The sequence below is a fragment of the Mustela nigripes genome, chromosome 1 (assembly GCF_022355385.1).
Source record: "Mustela nigripes isolate SB6536 chromosome 1, MUSNIG.SB6536, whole genome shotgun sequence".
NCBI lineage: Eukaryota > Metazoa > Chordata > Mammalia > Carnivora > Mustelidae > Mustela > Mustela nigripes.
Genome location: NC_081557.1, coordinates 267,440,696 through 267,463,777, shown reverse-complemented (window position 1 = coordinate 267,463,777; position 23,082 = coordinate 267,440,696). Strand labels below are relative to the sequence as shown.

At 40.9% G+C, this 23,082-nt stretch overlaps 1 protein-coding gene across 1 annotated transcript in view; it reads left to right on the top strand.

Annotated features, from left to right (window-relative positions):
* ANTXR2 (ANTXR cell adhesion molecule 2) overlaps positions 1-23,082 on the top strand; it is a 146,338-nt gene that overhangs the window by 6,902 nt on the left and 116,354 nt on the right. The window contains exons 4-7 of the mRNA XM_059385749.1: positions 11,167-11,248; positions 11,718-11,825; positions 11,955-12,023; positions 12,830-12,910. Of these exons, the coding sequence (XP_059241732.1) occupies positions 11,167-11,248; positions 11,718-11,825; positions 11,955-12,023; positions 12,830-12,910 (340 nt within the window). The remainder of the gene's footprint in view (positions 1-11,166; positions 11,249-11,717; positions 11,826-11,954; positions 12,024-12,829; positions 12,911-23,082) is intronic.

Sequence of the window (23,082 nt, the reverse complement as noted above, 5' to 3'; positions counted from 1 at the left end):
GGAAGGCACCGAGTCCTGAAGACAGAGCAGTGTCTTATAGAATTTCAACATGGCGTCCAACACGCTGTAAGTACGTGAATAGAGTAATAAACGTGGCAGGATATGATCAGTTCTACATTTTATATACTCATAATATAAAAACTTTACCCTTTTAAGTGTTTCAGTTTGAGACACTCTCTTCTCTTCTCTTGCCCCATGATTTTTGTCCTGTGGGTATCCGTTAGCTCATTCATCTACTTATCTACCTACCTGCTTGCCTACCTTATATATGACGTATTGGGAATTATGGGCTCTGCGGGCAACACAAAGACGAGTAATCTAGTGTGTGTGAGAGTAAGGAGTGTGCAAATGCACTTAAATAGCTCACGGCTGGGGCGCCTGGGCAGCTCAGTCATTCACGCCACTGACTTCGGCTCAGGTCGTGATCCCAGAGTTCTGGAATCGAGTTCTGCATCAGGCTCCCAGCTCCGCGGGCAGTCTGCTTCTCCCTCTGACCTTCTGCCCTCTCATGCTCTCTCTCTCTCTTTCTCTCTCTCTCTCACTCTCAAATAAATAAATAAAATCTTAAAAAAAAATAAATAGCTCAGGGCTGTATTATAGGATCAGATAAGAGGAAAGTCCTGTGTTGATTCAATATGGACACATCTGGCCTTTCAATACTAGGGAACCTGAATCAAGAGTAATTTTAAAGGATATTTTTAGTTATTATGCTACATAATTGGGGATAGTGAATTATGCTCAGCTCTATTCAATATGATCTTAATGATGTGAAAGTGATTTAGTTGAAAACATTTAGTGAACAGTTATTATGTGCTAGGCAGTGTGCAAAATGCTTTCCATTCATTACCTCATTTAATCCTCATATTAATACACGTAATACATGCTATTATTATCTTAACTCTACAAATGAGGAAATGGAAGCTCAGAAAGGTAATGTAGCTTATCCAAGGATGTACAGCTAATACATGGTGAGGGTATAATTAGCCACGATGGTCTTTTAAAGTGTAAGGTAGCACATGCCCCTCTCATGCTCACCACAGTTCTGATGGCTTGGGATGGAAAGCCCATGTCTCCCGGTGGCCTAAAAGCCCTACCTAAATGCCCTTACGCAACCCTCTCCTACCACATTGCGTGCCACAGTTTAGCCCACGAGTCCTTCCGTTCCTTGAACAGGCCAGGCTTGTTCCCGCATTATGAATTTTGCTCTTTCTCTGCCCCAGGACTTCCCCGGGGCTAGCTCATTCTTATTATTGGGCATCATCCCTGTGCCCCCTCCTCTGAGACCCTGAGCCTGGCCATCAAGTCTACAGGCGCTCTGGCCCTCCTCCTCAGAAATCTGTCACGATAGTCTATTTGTTTATCACTTTTTGAAATTTTTCTGTTAATGTATTTTGATCTCCGTCGCCCTGGCTAACTTGCACGAGAGCAGAGGGTCTTCTTTGTCTTGCTCGTTCATGTATTTGCTACTAGAACAGAGCCTGGCACACAGTAGATACTCAGCAAATGCTTGCTGGGTGAACGGTTGAATTGGTCTGACTCTAGAACCTGCGTTATTAACTACTATAATATATTTTCTCTCTTTGAGACATGATAAATGATGACTTAGATTTGCTAAATTTCTTTCCTACTCTTGTAGATCAGTTACAAACATTTTCAACTCTCTTTTTAGTGTATTTGTTCCCAAATTGAAAAAGTCATATAATTGTTTGACTTGAGCACAATGATCAATTACTTAAGAAAAAATATTCCTGCGGCAGACTTACAGGAAATTAAAGGGAGAAGTCATTTGATTAAGTTTAGAGAATATATACATTTCTGTTATTTGAAAAGATTTCTTCTTATTCCTTAAAATATGATTTAAAATTTTCCTTGTGATAAAACAGCCCTTCATAGGAATTGGTAGCTTATAAATCGGTTCATTAATTTTGCACAGAAACTTGGCAGTATCTGTAAAACTTTAGAAGGTTCCTATCAGCCATTCTGCTTTTTAGGACTGTGTTCCACAACCCTAGCACCCATGTGCAAAGATAGGTCTGTGCAAAGTGGACCCTGCAGTGTCGTTCTTAATAGTGAACATTGCATTCAGCCTAAATGTGTTTCAGTTGGTGTAATTAAAAAATATAGAATGGGATGCTATGTAGTCATGAAATGAAAAATCCATGTATATTAACATGAAAATATATCTAAGATCCATTAATTGAGAAAAGCAGGTGGCAGAATTCTCTGTTAAGTATGATTTTGTTTTCCTAAAATAAAAACAAAAAATCTTTAACCGTTTTTATGGTGTGTGTGTGTGTGTGTGGTCATAAATGCAAGGAAAAAAGTCTGGAAGACACAACAAACTGCTGACAACGATACTGTCTTAGTGAGAATCAGGGTGAGGAGAACCTTCATTTTTTAAATTTCCATGCACATTGGTGATTCAGTTTTATTTTAACATTATTATTTGTAAAAAGACAAAAACAAAAACAAAAAAAATCCCAAATGCTCAAATAAAAAAAAATGTTACTGACGTCTTTAGCCAGAGCTAGCTGCCTTAGGGACAGAATGGAATTTGGGAGTTGGAAAGAGAACGCGTTCAGAAAGGACACATATGGGGCGCCTGGGTGGCTCAGTGGGTTGAGCCTCTGCCTTCGGCTCAGGTCGTGATCCCAGGGTCCTGGGATCGAGCCCCACATCGGGCTCTCTGCTCAGCGGGGAGCCTGCTTCCTCCTCTCTCTCTGCCTGTCTCTCTGCCTACTTGTGATCTCTGTCTCTGTCAAATAAATAAATAAAATCTTAAAAAAAAAAAAAAAAAAAAAGAAAAGAAAGAACACATATCCAGTCGCTACCTTGGGGGATCCTGACGTCTCCTTTTTAAAATGAAATCACCAGGCGTGGACCTTGAGTCAGGTAGACATGGACGCGTCATACTAGTTGTGTGACCTTGGGCAAGTAATGCCACTTCTTGGTGGCCGGTTCTCTTGCCCGATGGAAGGAGCGAATCGTTCCTACCATATCACCACGTCAGGATGATTACACGCCTGTGACCCATGGTGTGGGCCGGGGTCGGAGGCTGAGAAGGAGTTCGGAGGTGATCAGTGTACACCACTGTCACTTCATCCCCGGGCGGCAGGATTCGAACCGTAGTTCAGAGAGGCCACATGAATTTGCTCGAAGTGACACAGCTCGGTACTTGGGGTCCGACTCCGGACACGAGCGCTCACCGTGGTCGTGCCTCGGACTGGCTGGCCGTGTTCCCCTTCTCCGCTTTGCACGGTTAGACTTTGCCATAATCCCGAGCCCTGTTCCCGTACAGACCAGTGATGCGGTGAGAGGAAGTCACTGTAGTTTTCGTTGTTGTGAATCGTATTGGAGAAATGGTTCCTCCCAGTTAGAGAAGTCCGCTTGGGCCACACTTTGTGCAGATCTGGAGAGGTCCTGGCGAGGCAGCAGCTCAGGTTCTGGGTGTGGATGCGCTGGCGGTGACTTTCAGGGCGGCCCCGCATCTGCCTCAGGGTCTCCAGCGTGGACCCCGGGGTGCCTCGGGCCTGGGAGACGCACCGGCGTGGGTGGTGAGCTGCGGGGGTCGGTTTCTCCTGGCTCACCGGGCGGGGAAGCGGGGCAAAGCGTGCACCCAGGCGGCCAGTGTGGGCCTCGGGTGTGACCCACGTGCCACACTCCGGTAAGCGCCGACTAAGCTGCAGAGAACTTTTTCACAAACCCAGACTGCACAGCACTGTGTCAGCAGCTGTTTTTGAATCTAGAGCCGCTGCCTTGGATTCGCTGGTCCGGACTCTGGACCGCAGGGACACTGGCATATGTTGGCCTTAGAGCGACGTGTTACAGAAGCCATCAGCAGGTTCTGATTCGTGACCGAACACTGCAGAACTTAGTGGCTTACACAACGGCCGTTTTATTGCCGCTCACAACTCTGTGGGTGGACGGCGTGGCCGGGAGGTTCCTCTGCCCCATGCGATGTGACCGACGCTGCCGTCTTTAGAGGCTGGTGGTTCTTCTGGAGCTCAGCTGGAGCTGTTTGGTGGAAGGACGTGGTTCTCCTCCGTGGGACCTCCTTCTGCGGCACCGCTTCCCGCGGAATGATGACTGCGGTCCGAGAGAGCATTCCAGCCGCAAGTGTTGCAAGAAGAAGGAATCAAAGTCCCCATTTTTTTAAGGGTTGAACTCAGATGGCCACGAGCATCACTCTCCCTTACCCGATGGCCAGGCAGTAGCAGTGCGAGGCCAGATTCAAGTGGGGGGCGCGTCAGTGCCGTCTCTTGATGGGAGAGTGGGCCTATAGGGAGTGGGAAGGGGTGGACAGAGGTCGTATTAGAGGTCACCTGCTAGAGGTTCTATGAAAAGTAATAATGAAACTCCAAGATGCATCTCTTTCAAAAGAGATGTAAGCTTGTCGGCTTAGAGAGAAGATATAACCCTTGCATGTAACCAAAATAAAAAATTAGACTGGTAATTTGGGCTCTAGTCTTTAGATTCTAGTGTGACCTGTAATCCCTCTCAGTAAAGTCTGAATGCGAAGCGTCCTTAGAGAATTACTTTCATAATTTTTATTGACCTCTTTCTTTCTTTTATTCTTTTCCATAAATGAAAATGATTTGTTTATTAACAACATTAATACATTCTCTTTTACTTTTATATTTTTAACATTACCATTATGTGCTTCTTGAATCACGTTAGCATAGATAGGCACATTTTACTTCACCTCCATAATTTTAAAAAGTATTATTAAATTTCAGCTATCAAGTACTTAAAAATTAACAAAAGGTCAGGTACCTTCTAGTGCACTGTGAGGATGGAACTTTTCTTAACTGAAAATGACTGCAAATTTTTAGAAATATCTTAAAAATTTTAGCTGTGAAAGGAATACATTTTGAGGGTGTTGGTATTCAAGTCTATATTCTTATTCAAGAGCAAGAGTCCACACTCACGGATGTGACTTGTTGTTTGTGTAATTTAATATAAAGTTTTAACAAGGTGTGTTTTGCGAGGAAGGAGTAAAGGCACAGCTCCCAAATGAGGCTTCTGAACTGGGACTAACAAAGCCGATAATCGTCCTTGAGTTTCCTTCTGCAGAGAAGGAGACCAGAGTAGAGCGGGGGTATAAACAGTGGGTGATGATAATGGACTCCTGCGTGCTGTGCGGTACACGCAGGGTTCTCCATGGGATGGTACCTTTCGTTTTGATTAAATTCTGCTACGTAAGTGCAGTCCCTCACCCCCATTTTTCAGATGGGAGAAGTGGAGGACCAGAGAGCTACCTAACTTACCCGGAGTTGCAAAACAAGGAGGTGTGACGGTTGAGAATTGAGGTCCAGGCCCGGTTGCTAGAGCTGTGGGCTGCAGCGTTGATGCAGAGTGACGAGGGTGTGCTGGTGGGAACCTCGCTCGATCCCTCTCGCGTGACCTGATTAGGGAATTATAGAATCATAACTAATTACAATTATAGCTCATATCTGTTAATATTACTATTAATAACTAATGCCATCTGATGGTGGTAGTGTACACTGATAACCTTTGTACCAAACACTTCATATGTGTTACAATGTGATAGCTTTTCCAGAAGAGCAACATGGCGGTGGAGGAGAACCTGTGGGGAAGAGAGTTTGGTTTAGGTCCTACGCACACTCTTTCTCTTGTCTCTCTTCTGCTACCCGCTCTGTCCAGGCACCTGCTACCTTCTGAATGCTCAAAGCCGAGTTACATTATAAACATCATAGTGGGCACCCCCAAAATATCTGTAAAATGAATGAATGAAATCCCTGCTGGGCAGGCATTATCATTTACATTGTATGGAGATGGAAACTGAGCCAGTAAAGGGCCGGTGGGTGCGGTTTATTAGCTGTAGAACCAGACCTTAGCTCACCTCTGATTTACGCAGGCTGCAGGCTCCCTCCCTCATGACACAGCCTGTCCCCTGACCTCTTCCCAGGACCTTCTCCCACCGAAGTTCCATGTAACACCTTTCCTCCTCCTTCTCCTTCCTCCTTTCTGGTTTCTTCTTCTTCTTCTTCTTCTTTTTTTTTTTAAAGTTTTTATTTATTTGACAGGCAGAGATCACAAGCAGGCAGAGAGGCAGGCAGAGAGAGGGGGGAAGCAGGCTCCCCGCTGAGCAGAGAGCCCGATGCGGGGCTCGATCCCAGGACCCTGAGATCATGACCGGAGCCAAAGGCAGAGGCTTCACCCACTGAGCCATCCAGGCGCCCCTCCTTTCTGGTTTCTCTGGTTTCTGTATCAAAGTGTTCCAACTCTCAATTTGCTGAGGGAGTGCTCCTTGGAATCGAGGAGAAAGTAACCTGGTCATCAAAACCCTGCGCACATGGGAAATGACTGATACCAACTGAACAGCAGCAGCACCTACCACCTACTCGTACCTGTAACTGACTCAGTGCTTCTTATGTGCCACTGAATCCTCACAATGGCCCCGTGGGGGAGATATTTTCATCCCTGTTTTACAGATGAAGAAACAAGATAGGGCTTGGAATTAATCTACGTTCTCTCTGGCTATAAGCTGTACTATCTGAGAAACTGTGTTTTATAGTTAAAAAAAAAAAAATTATCCTAGTTACCCCCAAACCCTTTCAGTGGAGGACTGACTGGCAAAATACTTAAGGAAAAGAGCATTCCAATAACATGGAAAGCTTTTTAAATTAGATCAGAGGTGGGCGCCTGGGTGGCTTGGCTGGTGGAGCGTCTGCTTTAGCTCAGGTCAAGATCCCGGAGTCCCAAGACAGAGTCCTCTGGCGGGCTCCCTGCTAAGTGGGGAGTCGGCTTCTCCCTCTGACCCTCCCCCGTCTGGTGCTCTGTCTCTGTCTCTTTCACTATCTCTCAGATAAATAAAATATATGTAAAAAAAGAAGATTCGATCAGAGGTTCTTATTTCTGGGTAAACATTAGAATACTCTGGGGAATTAAAAAAAAAAAAAAAAAAAAAAAAAAAAACCCTGAACGTATCACAGACCACAAGTAAATTAGAATCTCTTCAGTTAAAGCCCAGAAGGGACTTTTTTTTAACGCCCTTCTGTGATTCCAGTGACAGGCACGCTGGAGCACTGAGATGTAGATAGGATGTAGATAAGATGTAGATAAGATGTAGAGCTGTGTGTGGACGACCGGGAGCCCTTCTCTCTACCACTGTGCAAACTCAGTGCTCACTAGTGGGAGGTGCTCAGCAGGTGCATGTACATTGAGTGAAATCTAGAAAGAGTTTTGAAATCTGGAGAGTCAAGAGGTTGTCCCTTGGAAAGTTCAAGTACTATACAAATATATTGTATAAACATAATGTCCTTAGTCACAAGCAGAAGGTACTTAAAAAAAATGTGCCTTAATTGTGTTAGTTGGGCAAGTCAGCATTCTCTGCCAATAATTTTATTATGTCACTCTTTACAATATATATTTATTTGAGTTATGACATGGACACCTTCCAAAATCCAGAGTGTTCTATGGATGGAGAAAAGCCGTCGATGGGTCCCAGTGTGTGGTGGTGTGGTTGCTATGTTCCCTTCCCTTCTCTTCTTGTCTGTCCTAACCGTTCCCTTCCCTTTTAGCTCTCCCTTCTCCTGCTCAGCAGAGAAACTGGAGAGATACTAACAGAATGGAATGTGTTAGTTTATGGATTAAAAAAAAATAAGTCAGTGTTTTTTTTTGCCTCTCTCTCTCTCCCTTTCTCTCTGTCTCTTCAGTCAACGTAATTATGATGTAAAAAAAGAGTTGATTATAGATTTTAGCCCACTGATTCTCAACAAAAAAAATCAGAGGTTTACTATCCCATTAAATTTGTTTCAATTCTGCCTCTTTCCAAAGGGTATTGGAAGCTGCAGCAAACATCACAACATTGCAGAAAGATAATAACATAGAAAAGTCAAAATCTTGGAAAAGAGGATGTAGCAATATGATAACCATAGGAACTTAGCGGAATTCTGTGAATGAGTAAGAAATTAACTGTAGGCTTCCCAGCAGTTACGGCAAGAAACAGCTGCCATAGTTGTAGTTAGCAGAACGGAGGAAGTGTGTAGTGATTACTCAGGGGTGACGAGAACCTTCTGCCACGGACCTTAGAGGGGATGTTATTATGTGTTATGATAGCAGCACCCTTGACTACAGCTGCACAACAAATACCGGAGTGGTTTCAGTATCACAATTCCTGTGGCAGGAGACATAACGTGAAAACCAAACGTGGTGAGGTTGATCTAAGATGTTGTTGAATTTGAGCTCCGTAGCGTGCAGTGTTCCCTTTGTTTTTATCATCCCCCACTTTTTTCTTTTTTTCAGAGCTTTCTTAGAGTTGCAGTTTCGATGAATCAGTTCTCTTTTTAGCCTACGACATCATTTTGTTTTCCCCGCTCCCCAATTAGCTGTTTGCTAACAGACAGATTTAGAACTTATTTTCAGTTGCTTGGCATCTTTCGAAGGCCTGAGATCTGCCTTGTCCTGTTTTGGCTTTTGTTTTGCCCTGTTTTGCCCTAAAATGACACTGGTTGGTGGAGGCTGACAGACTGTAGTTCCACTGAAAGGGGATAAGACCAGGCTCATGTGTGTTGGTGTTAGCGACCATTGGCAAGAACACTTCGCCTCCAACGACCGTGTAATGATGGATCCGTACTACTTAGAATATTACGGTGTCAGGTATGGTTATGGGTAGAAAAGCCAGGGCTACTCTTCTTCTTCCGGTGAAATAAGCTAGCTGAGTCCTGCCTTCCAGAAAGATTCTGCATTTCATGCAGGGCAAGTTCTTGTAGCCTCGAGTCCTCTGCTGGTGTTGTCTGGTTCTTAGAAGTAATTAAAGGGTGAGGTGAATCTGAACTGAATGGAGAAGACGTTTTTTACCATGTTACCGTGCAAAATCTGTTTGGTTAAACTTGAATTTCAGTTGTCTTTTTCATTTCCCTTTTGGCAGCAAGCATTAATGCTTGAGGACACACTGCCACTCATTTTTTGGAGATACCGAATATTTGGTTTTGGTCTGCATACAGACAGAATCAGTTTCAAGTTGTGTCTGTAGCTATTAAACCTAAATTTTTAGATAAAACAGGCTTATAAAGTAGGTAATTTACTCCATCATCTGTGAAATTTTGAATCTTTTTCCCATGGTAGATTAAAAAATTTATTGAACACTACTTTGTAAAAGGCATTATAATTAGTAAGTGAGAGTATGAAGATACATTATAAATGATAGACCTAGCGATCGTCCACTGTAAACTTCCAGTCTAGTTGAGAAGTGAAAACATTACATTTAGTTAAGTTAAATTAAGTACGTTATTTTAAAGTAGAAAGTTTTTGAGAGACAAAGTTATTTATTGTGTAGTAGAAGTTGATGGTGGATATGTTTGGGGTACCTTAAGAAAAGAGTATAATGAAGTTAAAGATAGGTTCACAGTAGGCTGACTTTGAACCAAGAGACAATCAGCGCGGCTCAGCAGAGATTACTGAATCAGGAAGGAAGAGGATTAGGATCATATTTTGAAACTTCTGTTATGTTTTTGGGAAACTCCTTGAGATGGAAAACTTGTCTGATAATAATTTTCATTACAACATCAACACACAATCACTAACTTTTAAAAACATGAGTGTAGCTCTGGTGAGTGACTCATGTATTTCAAATATTCAAAATACAATATTGCAGCATGATAAAACTTTTTTTTACTATTTTTGACATATGTTTTAATAGTGTATGATATATGTTTTATGCATATAATTTTAATAGTGTATATGTGTATATATATATCCTTTTATGTATGACTCTAGTAAGTTACTTTTTATAGTTTTTCATCTATCATTCTTAATTGTGTGGTTGCTTTTTATGTTTTATTTAAAGCACTATATTTCAGTTTACATTGTGGGGACTTTTTTATTTAAAAAGGTGTTTTTCTGGGGGCACCTGGGTGGCTCAGTCAGTCAAGTGTCTGACTACTTATTTTTTTTAAAGATTTTATTATTTATCAATCCCAGGAGCCTGGGATCATGACCTGAACTGAAGGCAAATGCTTAAAGACTGAGCCACCCAGGGGCCCCAAGTGTGTGGGGACATCATCATAGGGTTGTGGGATAGAGCCCCTTGTTGGACTCCGTATGCAGTGAGCATGAAGCCTGCTTGAGTCCTCTCTCTCTCTCTCTCTCTCTCTCTGCCTCTCCCCCATCTGGCAAGTGCTCTCCCTCTCACACACACAAAAAGAGACTTTGCTTCTTTATAAAAACTAAAATTCTGAAAACAATATATTAAGATCTCTCTTCTGATCCTTTAAATTCAAAAATTTAAAACAAAATTTTGAGTTTATTTTGGACTGTTTTTGCCACATTGTTGTATTTATCTCTTACGATTCTTAGGGTTTCTCTATTTTTCAAGGGGTCTTTGGAACCTGTACTGAAAAACCCTGAAAAATTGGTCTTCTCTTACTTAATACACACAAAATAGCTTTTAACAATGTATTCATGCTTCCTTTAGACATACTGCATTGGGATATTAATTAGTCATGATGAGAAGATTATTCTATAGTTTTTTTTTCATCTTTTTCCTTCATATTGCCTCTTTCAAGAGCCCATTACCATCCATTTCTCCACCCATCCGCCCACTTATCCTTTCCTTTGCTCATCAGGTAGGTGCTCAGTACCTACAGTATGCAAAAGAGTGAGTTAGTGTCTGGAAGGGTGAGAAGATGCTGCAAGTGTGCCTAGATTCTGAGACACACACTCTGGGAAACAGGTAGAAACTGCGAATTTCTATAAGTAAGGGTTACGTAATGTGCCTCAGAAATTTACAGACAACAAAGAAATTTCCAGCTTGTAGGGTAGTGGGTAAGTGTTTCAGAAATGCTTTTTCACTTAAGCTGACCTATACAATCTCGTTTGTTTTGGATGAAGGAAAATGTTTTACTCCTTAGCCTTTAGTCAGACAAATATAATAGAAGGTACCTGTTCTCAGTTCAAAAATGCCTAGAATAGACCTAGATTTTTCAAGGTATTTCACATTGTCAGTGCTTTTATTTTTTTGTAGTTAAAATATGAATGCTATTAAATACTATTACATAGCAAAAAGTATGAGAAGTTATGTCCTCAAAGCCTGTGGCTTTCCTCTTCCTGAAGGAATCTTGATTGTAGTATTGCCATGTTTTTTGATAAGTGCTTATTGTGCTCTTTGCTCATTTTTCTTTTGTTTAATTTTATATTTTTCAGAAGCAAAATCAGTAAAGGCTTGGAGGATTTAAAAGATGTTAGACCAGTAGGAGAGACATATATCCATGAAGGACTAAAGCTAGTAAGTTCTTCACATTTCTAAGTATGGGAGAGAATGTTTTCTTATTCTGTAATCCAGTAAACTCTAACTTTCTGGTCAAACTCTAAGACCTCACTACATGTTTATCTTTAAAAAATTAAAAAAAAAATTTAAATGCTTTTAGTTGTTCTGAGGATGAGACTGATTGACTGTGGTGGTGAGAAAAATTTGGATGGCATTTTGCTTTTTAAGGAATTTTTCATTTTCTGTGTGGTTATTTTCAGACTAGTCAATCAAAGCTTAAAATGTATATCCTTTAGACCCAATACTAACTACTCTATAATGTGAATCTATGCATATTTCAAATAAAATACTTAACACAGAATACCCTGTTTTAAAAGCCAGTCTGTAATACTTTGCTTTTGTCAGACTCATAAATTCAGCTTGATGGAACATGCTGGTTAAAAGTTAAGATTAAATTGTTAGTTGGATAATTATTCTTCATTTTCAGGCAAATGAACAAATTCAGAAAGCAGGAGGCTTAAAAACCTCCAGTATCATAATTGCACTGACAGATGGAAAGTTGGACGGTCTGGTGCCGTCATATGCAGAGAAAGAGGTGAGTATCGAAGTGAAACCGTTCTTCAGACCCCGGTGTGCTTTGCTCTGTGTCTCTGTGTCTCCAGCCTGATGTTTGAGTAATCCTGACCGCCCTGCGCTGCTCTCTCTCTATCTCTCTCTCCTCTAGGCAAAGATATCCAGGTCATTTGGGGCTAGAGTTTACTGTGTTGGTGTTCTTGACTTTGAACAAGCGCAGGTGAGTGCAGCCGGTCTGCAAACTTCAGTCTAAATGACGTCATTGTCTTCAGAATCTTTTCACTGATGGCTTTCTGTGGCCCTAATTGGTTGCTAACCATTTTCTACGGAGTGATTTTGAATTCTGCATCAATAGTGTCTGATTTTGATTGGTTTCATTACTAAAAATGAAACCCTAAAGTTTCTTGAATATTCATTTGGTTTAAAGGAACTAATATTATAGAACACACATTTGGATTAAAATATTACGAATACTCCTTGAACTCAACTGACAAGATTATTATGACAGTCGTATTTAGGTGTTTTAGTTTGATTGAATACTTGACTCTTAGGAGTGCAAGCACTTGGGAAAACTGTTTAGAGGAAATCTTTAATATTTTCATTCCCAAACCCTGATTTTTTCATTAAGTTTTGAAGGGGTGTGTGTGTGTGTGTGTGTGTGTGTGTGTGTGTGTGTGTGTGTGTATCTCCCCCCCTCCCCCGCCCTGCTCACCAGATGATTTTACATTTAAATTTTTGGTTAAATATGACTAAGATTCCTGTGTCTCTTGACATTTACAGCTAATAGAGCTGTGCACTCTTTAGAGACTCAAACTTGAGACCAGTGTAAAGGGCCTGTGGGAGATTCATTTCATTGTAATATATTTGCAGTAACACTAGTGCTTCTCCTTCAGTCCTAACAGGCTGCCCTGGTGAATTAATCCTGTAGTATAGTTTTTCAGATGAACATAACTGAAACATAATGGTGTGTATAAAATGTATATGTCTCAACTACCTGTTAATTAAATGTTCCTGCTTTTTCTAAAGCTGGAAAGAATTGCCGATTCCAATGATCAAGTTTTCCCTGTGAAAGGTGGATTTCAAGCCCTTAAAGGAATAATTAATTCTGTGAGTATTTTTCTGGGAGTAAGAAAGGCTTATGACCTTAGGTGCATTTTACAACGTAAGACGTAATTTTTGTATCCGTTCAGATGGTCGTTGTCTTGAAGAAAGAGAGTAAGAAGGACATTTGGTTGGTATTGAGAACATGGCGGCACTGACCCTAAAGATGTGGATTTTGTTTGTGTTCCTTGTCGGTATGAAGGCTTGTAGGTTGAACTCTGAGCCTGGGTGTGAGATTTCAAATGGAAGATCTTCATGGACAGTCTTAGACGCTCGTGCCCTTTGAGCGTGGAGTTCCTCACCGTCTGCATCTCTAGCAAGTTTTATAGGCTTTGTAGAAGCAGCGTAAAATAAATACCTGGGCCGGAAGGTGTGATATGTGTCCCTCCAAAACACGGTGTTTCTTAGCTCTCGGGCGGGCCCCGTGCAGCGGCCGCTGAGTCTTTGAGCTGCCGTTGTTGGTTCGGTTCTAAGGGTTCCTAGTTTCGCCGGAGCTGGTCGAGTTTCTGTTTGGAATCTAGCGGCACAGTCTCTGGGGATAGAGAGTCGGGACCCCCTGGAGCGGGGGGAGGCGGGATGATGACAGGCCGAGCAAAGCTCCTTGGCTTCCACAGCTCAGCTTTATGTCTCCTTTTACTGCCTTTTGCTGGAAGCACTAGGAACAGTTGCTATTAAGTATTTATGATATTTTGGTAAACACCATCCTAAAACGGAATGTGAATGATATGTATTTGCTAAGCCGAAGCTTTTCCTCTCACCTTTAGGTATTTACTGAAGGGAAAAACAAACAAACAAACAAACAAAAAAAACAGTAAGTCTCAGGGTCTTTGGATGTTTGGTTCTGGTGTTGAAAATTTCTCTTGAAAGAACATGTTTTTCAGAAACCAAGGAAGATTGATTGCTTTTTTTTTTTTTTTAAGTAGCCTGTAGGGTTTTTTTTACCCTAATTCATGGAACTTTTCAAAGAAGAAAATATGATTTGGTTCGATTGCATATCAGTACATCTAGGGGACAGGCCGAATGTAAATGCAGGATAGAGATTTTATTATTTTAGGAGCTTGATTATGTCTAGTCTTTAGAAAAAATTTAATTTAGAAAAAAATTAATTATGTCTAGTATTTAGAAAAAAATGCAGATAAAAAATAGGAAATATTTGGATTCATATTCACGTGGATTTATGTTTGAATTCAAGGTAAATACTCTGTAACTGTGGTTTGTTTTAAAATATAGGGAAGTGGGTGGACAATGAAAAGAGAGCATAGTTTGATCCTGGAAATCAACAAATCTGTGGATTGGATTTTAAACTTTTAAACAGGATTTCATTGTGCTGGGGAATTTGTGGTTATTTTTATAATTCTAGTGGGAAGGAGAGAAGACCTCGCTGGGTTATTCCCTTTGGAATTTTTTTTCCCCCTTCTGTGTAAAAGGTTCAATTCAAAATCCTCGGTGACTAATTGGTTTTTAAAACTCTGTGGGCTGTAACTACGCATTTCTCCTTCAAGGAATTCGTAGTTGACTACCAAAGTTGTTTTGCTACATTTATTTGTTAAGTTTCATCTATTTTATTTGTATTAGGGAAACTTGAGATGGAATTTCTAACTACAGCCTTTCTGGCCTGATGTTCTCGATGGACTTTAGCTTGAGTAAGTTATGTTGAAAGACTTGGCAGGCAATTAGAAAGATTTGTGTCATTTCAGCCACAGATTGCATGCAAAGCCTCTTGCCTTTCATTTGCTGGGGCCTGTGGTGGAGTGTTCATTCTCATTCAGTTAAACTTCAGCTGTTTTGTCAAAACAAGGAGGAGTGAATTATTCTTGGGGAAGCCAGCCTCTGGGGGACCAGGGCAGCAGTCACATGTCAGAGCTGAATGGGGTCCATACAACCAAAGTTGATCCCACGCATGGTTGAGATTTTGATGGACACGAGGATCGTGGGATTTTTGCTCGCTTGGTTGAAGTTTAAGGCGATTCAAGCACTTTATGTCTTTTCAAGGCAGGGATTGCTGCATCTCTGGTAATATACAAAAGCTATAATTCTGCCTGGAATTTGAATTGCACTTTATACTTACAAAGTACCATCTTATTTTCAAAAATTATATTTGGCGTTTAAAACAAATATACTGCATCTAGTTCAGGGTAAGGGCAGAGAGAAGAGACTATCCCTTTATTCTTGATGATTTACCAGACTAGTGGATAAAATTGTACCGTGGAATGGATTTATGCAAAGCTAAGCAAATGTAAAGAATCAGAAAATTTTAAGAAAAATTCAGATGTCTGGTACTTTGAAGGCAAGATATTAGCTAAATTGGGAGACTATTTATTTATTTATTTATTTTTGCTGGTAGTTATTCATATATGTCAGGCCTTATTGTCAATTAATTAATTTCTTTGATTTAATTAATTTAAAATTAAATTAATTTTTAAATTAATTTAATTTTAAATTAATTGAGAAAAAATGTAAGCTGATTTTCATGTTTTCTTTGTCCTCTTGCCCATCCAAATCCAGCGACCGACATGGTCTGGTCCCCTTGCTGTAAATCACATTTTGTTAAGTCATGGTTTGTTCAGAATCAGCTTCTTAATCAGCAAAGATAGGAGTTTCATTTTGGAGCCTTCTTTCATTGTAGTTAAAAAAAAAAAAAAAAAAGAAAGAAAAGAAACACTGTCCTGGTCCTTTCTCTTATAACTTCAAAAGTGAGTGACTGGAGAAGGCTTTGTTATGAACAGTTTGCATATGAACAATTTAATACCTTCTCTAAAACCTATTTGACTCAGAAAATCATTTGCATGTTTTATTTTGATTAAGAATGAAATAGATCATTTCAAAATTTTAGCTTTTTCTCCAGGCAAACATGATCTCTAATAGTTTTCGGAATACTGGTTTAATCGCCAATCTTATTAGGAATGGGAAAGTCTGAAATTCATTACCAGCTCAAGCAGGAGCGGGTGAGAACGTTCCTCTTCACGCCTCCCTTCCCCCACTGTCCCAGTCGCTCTTTCACCCAGTCGTTGATCGAGCCCTAACCTTGCCCAGGGCACTGTGGTAAGCTCGGAAGAGGGCCATGAACGAGGCACATTCTCTGTTCTAAAGGAGCTTGAAAATACTGCTGACTTGAGGCCTGGGATGCGGTAGCCCCTGCGCGAATCCCAGGATGTGGGGGTTAGGGCGAGGTGGGAAAGCTCATGGGGTCACTGCGGCTGACAGAGAGGAAGCCTGCCTTGTAGTTTCCATTAAGATGCCAGTGTGGCGCCCACGGTCTCTCGTGGTTCTATGGACTCCGGGAAACAACGGAGGGTTTTGAGGGGCTGGCGGTGGAGGGTGCGTCAGCCTGGCGATGGGCATAAGGAGGGCTCGGATTGCGTGCAGCGCCGGGTATCACGTGCAAACGGTGAATCTTGGAACACGACGTCAGAAGCTAATGATGTACTGTGTGGTGACTAACATAACGATAAAAAAGTTTAAAAATAAATTAAAAAAAAAATGGCTAAAGTTGACAGAAGGAGGGGCTAAGTTGGGACACATGAAGTCCTGGGAGACTTCCGGTGCTGCAGCTTCAGCTGTGCTCTGACAGTTGGAGGGAATTAGAGGCAAGCAGTCCAGAACTTCGGAAGGAGCCGGGGCTGAGGCCGGGGGCGCGGGAGTGAGGACGGCCTGGTGATGGCGGAGTAGTGAGGGACAAAGGTTGACGGGCAGGCTGGATCCGGGTTACGGAAAATCTCAAATGTTGGAGTGGGGAGTCGGCCCTTGTCTCGTGAGTAACTGGAGAAGAGGCAAGAGCAGCTTCTGGGTGAGACTTGTAAGCTGAGAAAGTTTAGAAAGAATAGCCTTGCGGTAATGTGTAGGGTAATTCGGGAGACGGAAAGACGGAAGGTGTATTATGAGCCTCTTGCACGAGTTCGTTGTGAGAGACGCGGTGGAAGGAAACCTGGTAGAGTGAAGCCACTATGACGTTGGGGACAAGACCCGAGTGTGAGTTCCAGCCTGGCCGCGGCCTAGCTGTGTGACGTTGGGTACGTTCTATCACGTAATGTCTCTGGTTTTAAAATTCTCGTCAAGTCGAAGAGGGACAATTCTATTTCGTTGGGTTGTTTTGTGAATTAAATGAGATCATGATTAAGAATGGTCTGACTCAGAAGGGTGGGACTTGCAAACATTTGGTAGGAAGCTTCGAAGGTCAGGAAGTTGGGCCCATGTAGGATGGGGTTACTGAGGTTTCTGTAGGGCAGTCCATGGAGAGAGATGGCGGGAATTCTAAATAATCAGTGGCTTAGCACTAAAAGGACATGGCCTCGATAGGTCAGAGGATCAGATCTACCAAGTGGGTCGTAACTACAAGGACTTCTAGATGGTGTAGCTAACCAAAAATCAAATAGTTGGCCCTGCCCTGGTTCCAAATCCTCAGGCTTTGCGGCTAGGGCCCAGCCAGCAACTGGGAAAGGAGATTCCCATGACAAAACTGTGTAGAATTTCCGGAGTCTGCATTTAGAAGAGAGCTCCAGTTCTTGTTGGGGAACCCATAAGCTGGTTAGTGATTCAGAGTAGAAACCTAGTTGTTCAGGGGGAAACAGCATCTCCCGTGGACCATAGTTCCTTAGGGCATATTTTAGGTACCGAGATTCTAGGTCTGTCCCAGTTAAACTAGGTCAGGGACCATGAGGAACACACGGCCTGGTCAGAAGGCTGTCAGGAACGGGGAGGGGCCGGAGCTCCAGGGACACAGCCTTTCTCTCTTGCTGAGCCAGCTCGGACGGCTCTGGAAACTGTTAGTGGCTGTTGTTACTGCTGTGATGGCAGTGAAATGGAAACAAGAAGGTGAATTCGGGAGACCTTAGAAAGTTCCTAGAACCTGAGAGATCACTAGATATAGGATGAAAAGGACGGAGAGGGGAGCAGATGTCACTTGGACATTCCCCCCGCCCCAACAGCTCTGAATAAGGGGAAGCAGGGAAGGCCGTGTTTGCAGAGGGGCCCGGAAAGCCGGAGGACCCGGCAGAGCAGGCCAGAAGGGCAGAGGGAGAAGTGGAACTGGACCTGGGGAGTCCCCACGGGCATGTCCCTCAGGGATGGGGCAATCCAGGGCAGTGTGCAAGTCAGAGAACTTGAGAACTAACTCATTGTTCCCCTCTTGTGTTTTCTCCCCTCCTGTTGCCCACAAACCCAAGGATATAATTCTTCTCTTTTCCACTTTAGATTATCTTTAATATCTTAGAATGTTAAACAGTTACTTTTGGTTTCTTGGAAAGGTGGTTGCAAGACTTTTCTTTGAAAAGGAAGTGTTATTTGAACTAATCAGACGGACATGTGAGTGGCACATGGTTCATCGTTTCATTAGGTGGTATTCAAGATGAAACAGAGCCACAGACTGGTGCATAACATGGAAAGAATAAAAATAAAAATACTCCATGAAAAACCTCCCTCCCTCTTTTTTTCCCTCCCTAAAAACAAGACGTTGATATGTTATACTCTTTGCAATTATTTCTACAATTGTTTTTTGATAGAGCACCTCAGAATGTATTAAGCAGGGGAGACAAATCCGTTGTGAAACTGGTTTTATAAATAACCCTGATCCAGAAGAATTAAGAACACTCTATCCTAGGTGATGGCAGCGAATGCCCGAGTTCCCACGTTCCTAATGGGGATGTAGAGGAGCTTAAACACAAGTAGGAAAGGAGTGATCCCTCCTACGCGAAGGAAATTCAGATCAGACTGAAATAGATGATTCATAAAGAGAAAAAAGGGCAACATGTATTTCAAAAAATAACTTCATTCGTAATGCCGAAAAGGTAAGCTCCAGCTGAACTCGCACCGAATTGTTTGTAGCAGTAATGTCTGTCGTTTTTGAAACGTTTCTAAGTAAGGTGTCTACATTGTGTTTTACCGAAATGAGAAGACCCTGCAAAATCATTTTCCTTACATGCAAATAATTTTCACGGAGAGCTGCCTAATGGACAATCTGATAAGACCTCACTTTTAAGTGATTTTAGCAGGTTCTGCTACGAATGTTGACTGTTTAGTTGTGGAAATCTTTATTTATAAAATCATGGTGTGATAAAAAAAAAAAATCTTCAGTCTGAGCTAATGATAAAGATATAGTCACAGGGACAAAACCCTAACTGGTAAGACTTATTTGAAATTGGAAATCAGTTTCTAGGACTTTTTAAAAAAAGACTGGCTATAATGTGAGGCTCACTATAAATCAGCTTCTTCTGGGCTTCTGTTTACGCAAGGATCATTAGTACCGAATGTAGATGAAGTGTCTCATTGTAGCATCTTCACATCAGTGTAGGAAGCCCGAGGCCGTCGCTCTTCCTTCCTTTTCGCCGAGTGTCCCGTGCGGCGTTAGGCGAGTAGTGATTGCTTGATTCATCTATATCAACGAGTGAATAAATAAGATTTGCACTTTGAAAATATTTTCATGTATTTATAATATGGTTATGGTGTATTTAAGCATTTAAAAAAACTTTTTTTAAAAAAAGGTTTTATTTATTTATTTGACAGAGATCACAAGTAGGCAGAGAGGCAGGCAGAGAGAGAGGGAAGCAGGCTCCCCGCTGAGCAGAGAGCCCGATGCGGGGCTCGATCCCAGGACTCTGGGATCATGACCTGAGCCAAAGGCAGAGGCTTTAACCCACTGAGCCCCCCGGGCGCTGCCCCTCCTCCCCTTTTGTTCCCCAGAGAATACTTTACTTTGAATTGACTTATGATTCCATATAACTTTGATTTCATCTTCTTATTTATATTCCTCTGTACTATGACTAGGGCTTCAAAAACCAAGTTCATACTAGCTTAAGAGGAAAAAAAAAACCCTTACTGTCTTATATAACTGGGTGGTCCGGAGAGAGGAAATTGCCTCACGTGTAATTGAGTCGGGAGAATCAATCCAAGTTCTTATGATCTGTCTTCATCAGTTTTATTTGCCTCATTCTTTCCTTGTTCGGATGAGTGTCAGATGAAGGTAATTGCCTGAGATTTCAGGCTTTGGGACCAGTTGGCTTTGCAAAGAGAGAGCTGTCCTTTTGGGGCATCCGTATACTCTGTCCCAGACAAGGATTCTGAGTGACTCAGTTGAGTCCAGTGCTCCTTCCCGTCACATATTTAAACCAGCCAGAGTACCGCGTCTACGCAGTGACGAGAGGTAGGCAGCGAGGCGGAGAGGAGAAAGCGTGGTGATCCGCAGCCTCACTCAGGATCTCATGCAGTGCAGAACGGTTTCCTCAGTACGCGGGCAACTGTTCCTACACCTGTAAGGGTGGAAAGTGTTCTCGGTAGGAAAAACACTCAATAGCTGTTATAGTCCATTATATTCAAATACCTTTAACATGTTTTTGCCATATATTCTAACAAGGCACTTTATTCCTTCCAAATTCCAAAAAGCTAAAACTTAAACATAAAAAATAAAATAAATAAAAATAAAAATTTGTTTTAAGCTACTCGTTTTAGGTACTGAAATTTTATAATCTTATCTTGATGTCCTTCGTCCAGTGCTCTATTTGCATATCCATGATGATTTTACTTAATAATAACATTATTCTTTTTTTTATTAGATTGGAGCTGTAGTTAGGAAAATCAAATCTACTTTTAATAAATACAGCTTTGTGACATTTTGTGAGAAAACTAAGCTGGTACCATTGGGTTATATAGCCAAAATTAAGTGCCAGATGTTTATTTCTTAACACCAATCTGTTTGGGCTACAAAAGATGACCTTTAGAGGCTCACCTGTTCTTGAAAGCAAATTCAGTCAAGTAGAAGGACATTGATAAGGAGGATAAAATGGTTAAGAGTTATGGCTTAAATGTACCACCAGTATAAATTATAATGGATAAATGCATGATTTCTCAGCTACATCTTATTTTTCCCCAAATATAATAATTCCCAATTTATTTGGAAACTTTTTTTTTTTTTTTTTTGAAAACTGTGTTTAATATGCTTTTCTGGGGTTGGGTTACACATATTGACATGGTACCCTTGACTTTTCTGAGTTCTTTGTTTTTAGACATAGGTATTTGATTGTAAAGCTGGTAGAAGAACGGGTAAATCTTTGTTTTTCTATCCTTGTGGCATAGGGAAATATTTTATTTGCCACTCTGGATATTGAAAAATTAAATAGAACAAAGACAGACTTAGAATACTCAACAAATAGATTTCACGTTTCAGTTAATAAAACAAGAGAGTGAACAAACAGGACTAACATGAAATACTGCGTGCATCAGAGTGAAAAACATTGGGATTCAATTTCTTCAGATTCTAAAACAAAAAAAGCTGGAGGCAGATAAGCTTCTTTTCACATCTCAATCCATTTTTTGGCTGATTTCTATGTTGTAGTGAAAAAGGAAGACCTGCTAATATGATTTGTTATGAAAATTCAGTTGTGAAATGTGGAGAAACTTCAACGTCATTTGAGGTTTTTATGTCAGTTCCTGATATGGGCATATTTTTACCAAGAGTATCATCAGAACTATTCATCTGTTATGTTTGGAGCTGAAAAGAATAAAAGGCAATGATTATAACTCACATTCTTCCTTAGATTTCTTAGATTAAAAGTTTGTTTAAAAATTTCTCACTAGTGCTTACACAACTCGCTTTCTGGCCAAGGAGGAGAGAAACCATTTTTAGTAATGGGCCAGGGCAGAGCACGCTGTATCGAGCGGCTGGTATTTTGAAGCTCCAAACAGTTTTTTAAAATGAACTCATCTAAAACATGTGCTTACAAATAATCTTTTAAAAGATTTTATTATTTTAAAATAATCTCTATACCGGGAGTGGGGCTCCTACCCTCAACTCTGAGATCAGCGTCACATGCTCGGTGGACTGAGCCCCATGGTCACAATTTACAATCGTTTTTCACTGATGTCGGACCTAAAGAAAAATACATTTGATAGGGATGTTTGGCAGCCAGAGAGAAAATAAATATCATCTGAATATTGTAAGCTAAAAAGGAAACAAGAGAAGATTGTGAAAACATCCTTACATTTCTTTTAGCTGCTTATTTTACCTGTATGTACGGCTAATTACAAAGGCTTCATTTTGTTGGGACCGTAGGAATAATGCTGTTCAGTGATTTTTCCTTATGAGATATAAACTTAGAATCCTTCGTATTAAGATGAACTCCTGTAGTGCTTAAAGCTGCTCAGTGAGTACGGAAAAAAACTCGTTTTTTAAGATTTATTATTATCCTACTGGTATTTTTTGACATATTATATGTCATGGAAATTAGCAGTTTCTATCTGTTAAGGACATACCCAGGGTGCTTGTAAATTATCTATAATGTTCTATTGTAGATGATGTTATATACCCAAAGTTGGTGTTTGAAATTTATTACTATAATGAACTTTTAAAATTTTTAATAAAGTTGAAGAAAACATTATAGATGTCTAGGTAGTATATTGAATTTAAGTGTAATGAAATAATCTATTTTTGGGGAAAATCTTTAATATTTAGAACTGAATTTTACACATGAGATCACAAAGGAAACCAGTTAATGGAATTTAATTTTTTTTCTTTTTTCACATATCCTGCCTAGAATTAACCATTTAAGATACCTTTATATTAAGTTCATGTATCTTTTCATGTTGTTTTTATCGTTTCTTAATTTTTTCCCCCAATTTGGCTCATTGCCTTATCAGTGCCATGATTACCAAAATTTATACAATGCAAAATAACCCACCTTTTTACTGTGTGTGACAGGAGGTGTGATTTGATTCATTCAAGTAGCGCCTAATTAAGCTCTGTATTTTTTTTAATGCTTAACTGTTCAGTATTACACACCTCATATATTTGTCTTATAGTCAAAATGCTCATGCTTTTTATTAGAAAGTTTTACATTTACTTTTCAATTAATTCAATAAACATTAATTGAGCAGCTGCTATTTTTTTTAAAAAGATTTATTTATTTATTTATTTGACAGAGAGAAATCACAAGTAGACAGAGAGGCAGGCAGAGAGAGAGGAGGAAGCAGGCTCCCCGCTGAGCAGAGAGCCCGATGCGGGACTCGATCCCAGGACCCTGAGATCATGACCTGAGCTGAAGGCAGCGGCTTAATCCACTGAGCCACCCAGGCGCCCCAGCTGCTATTTTTAATATACTGTGTTATCTACCTTTTATATTAGGTTGGGTTTGAATATGTGGTATTATCATTCATTAGAAAAGGGTTTACCTAGTTTCTTCTGGAATGGGCTG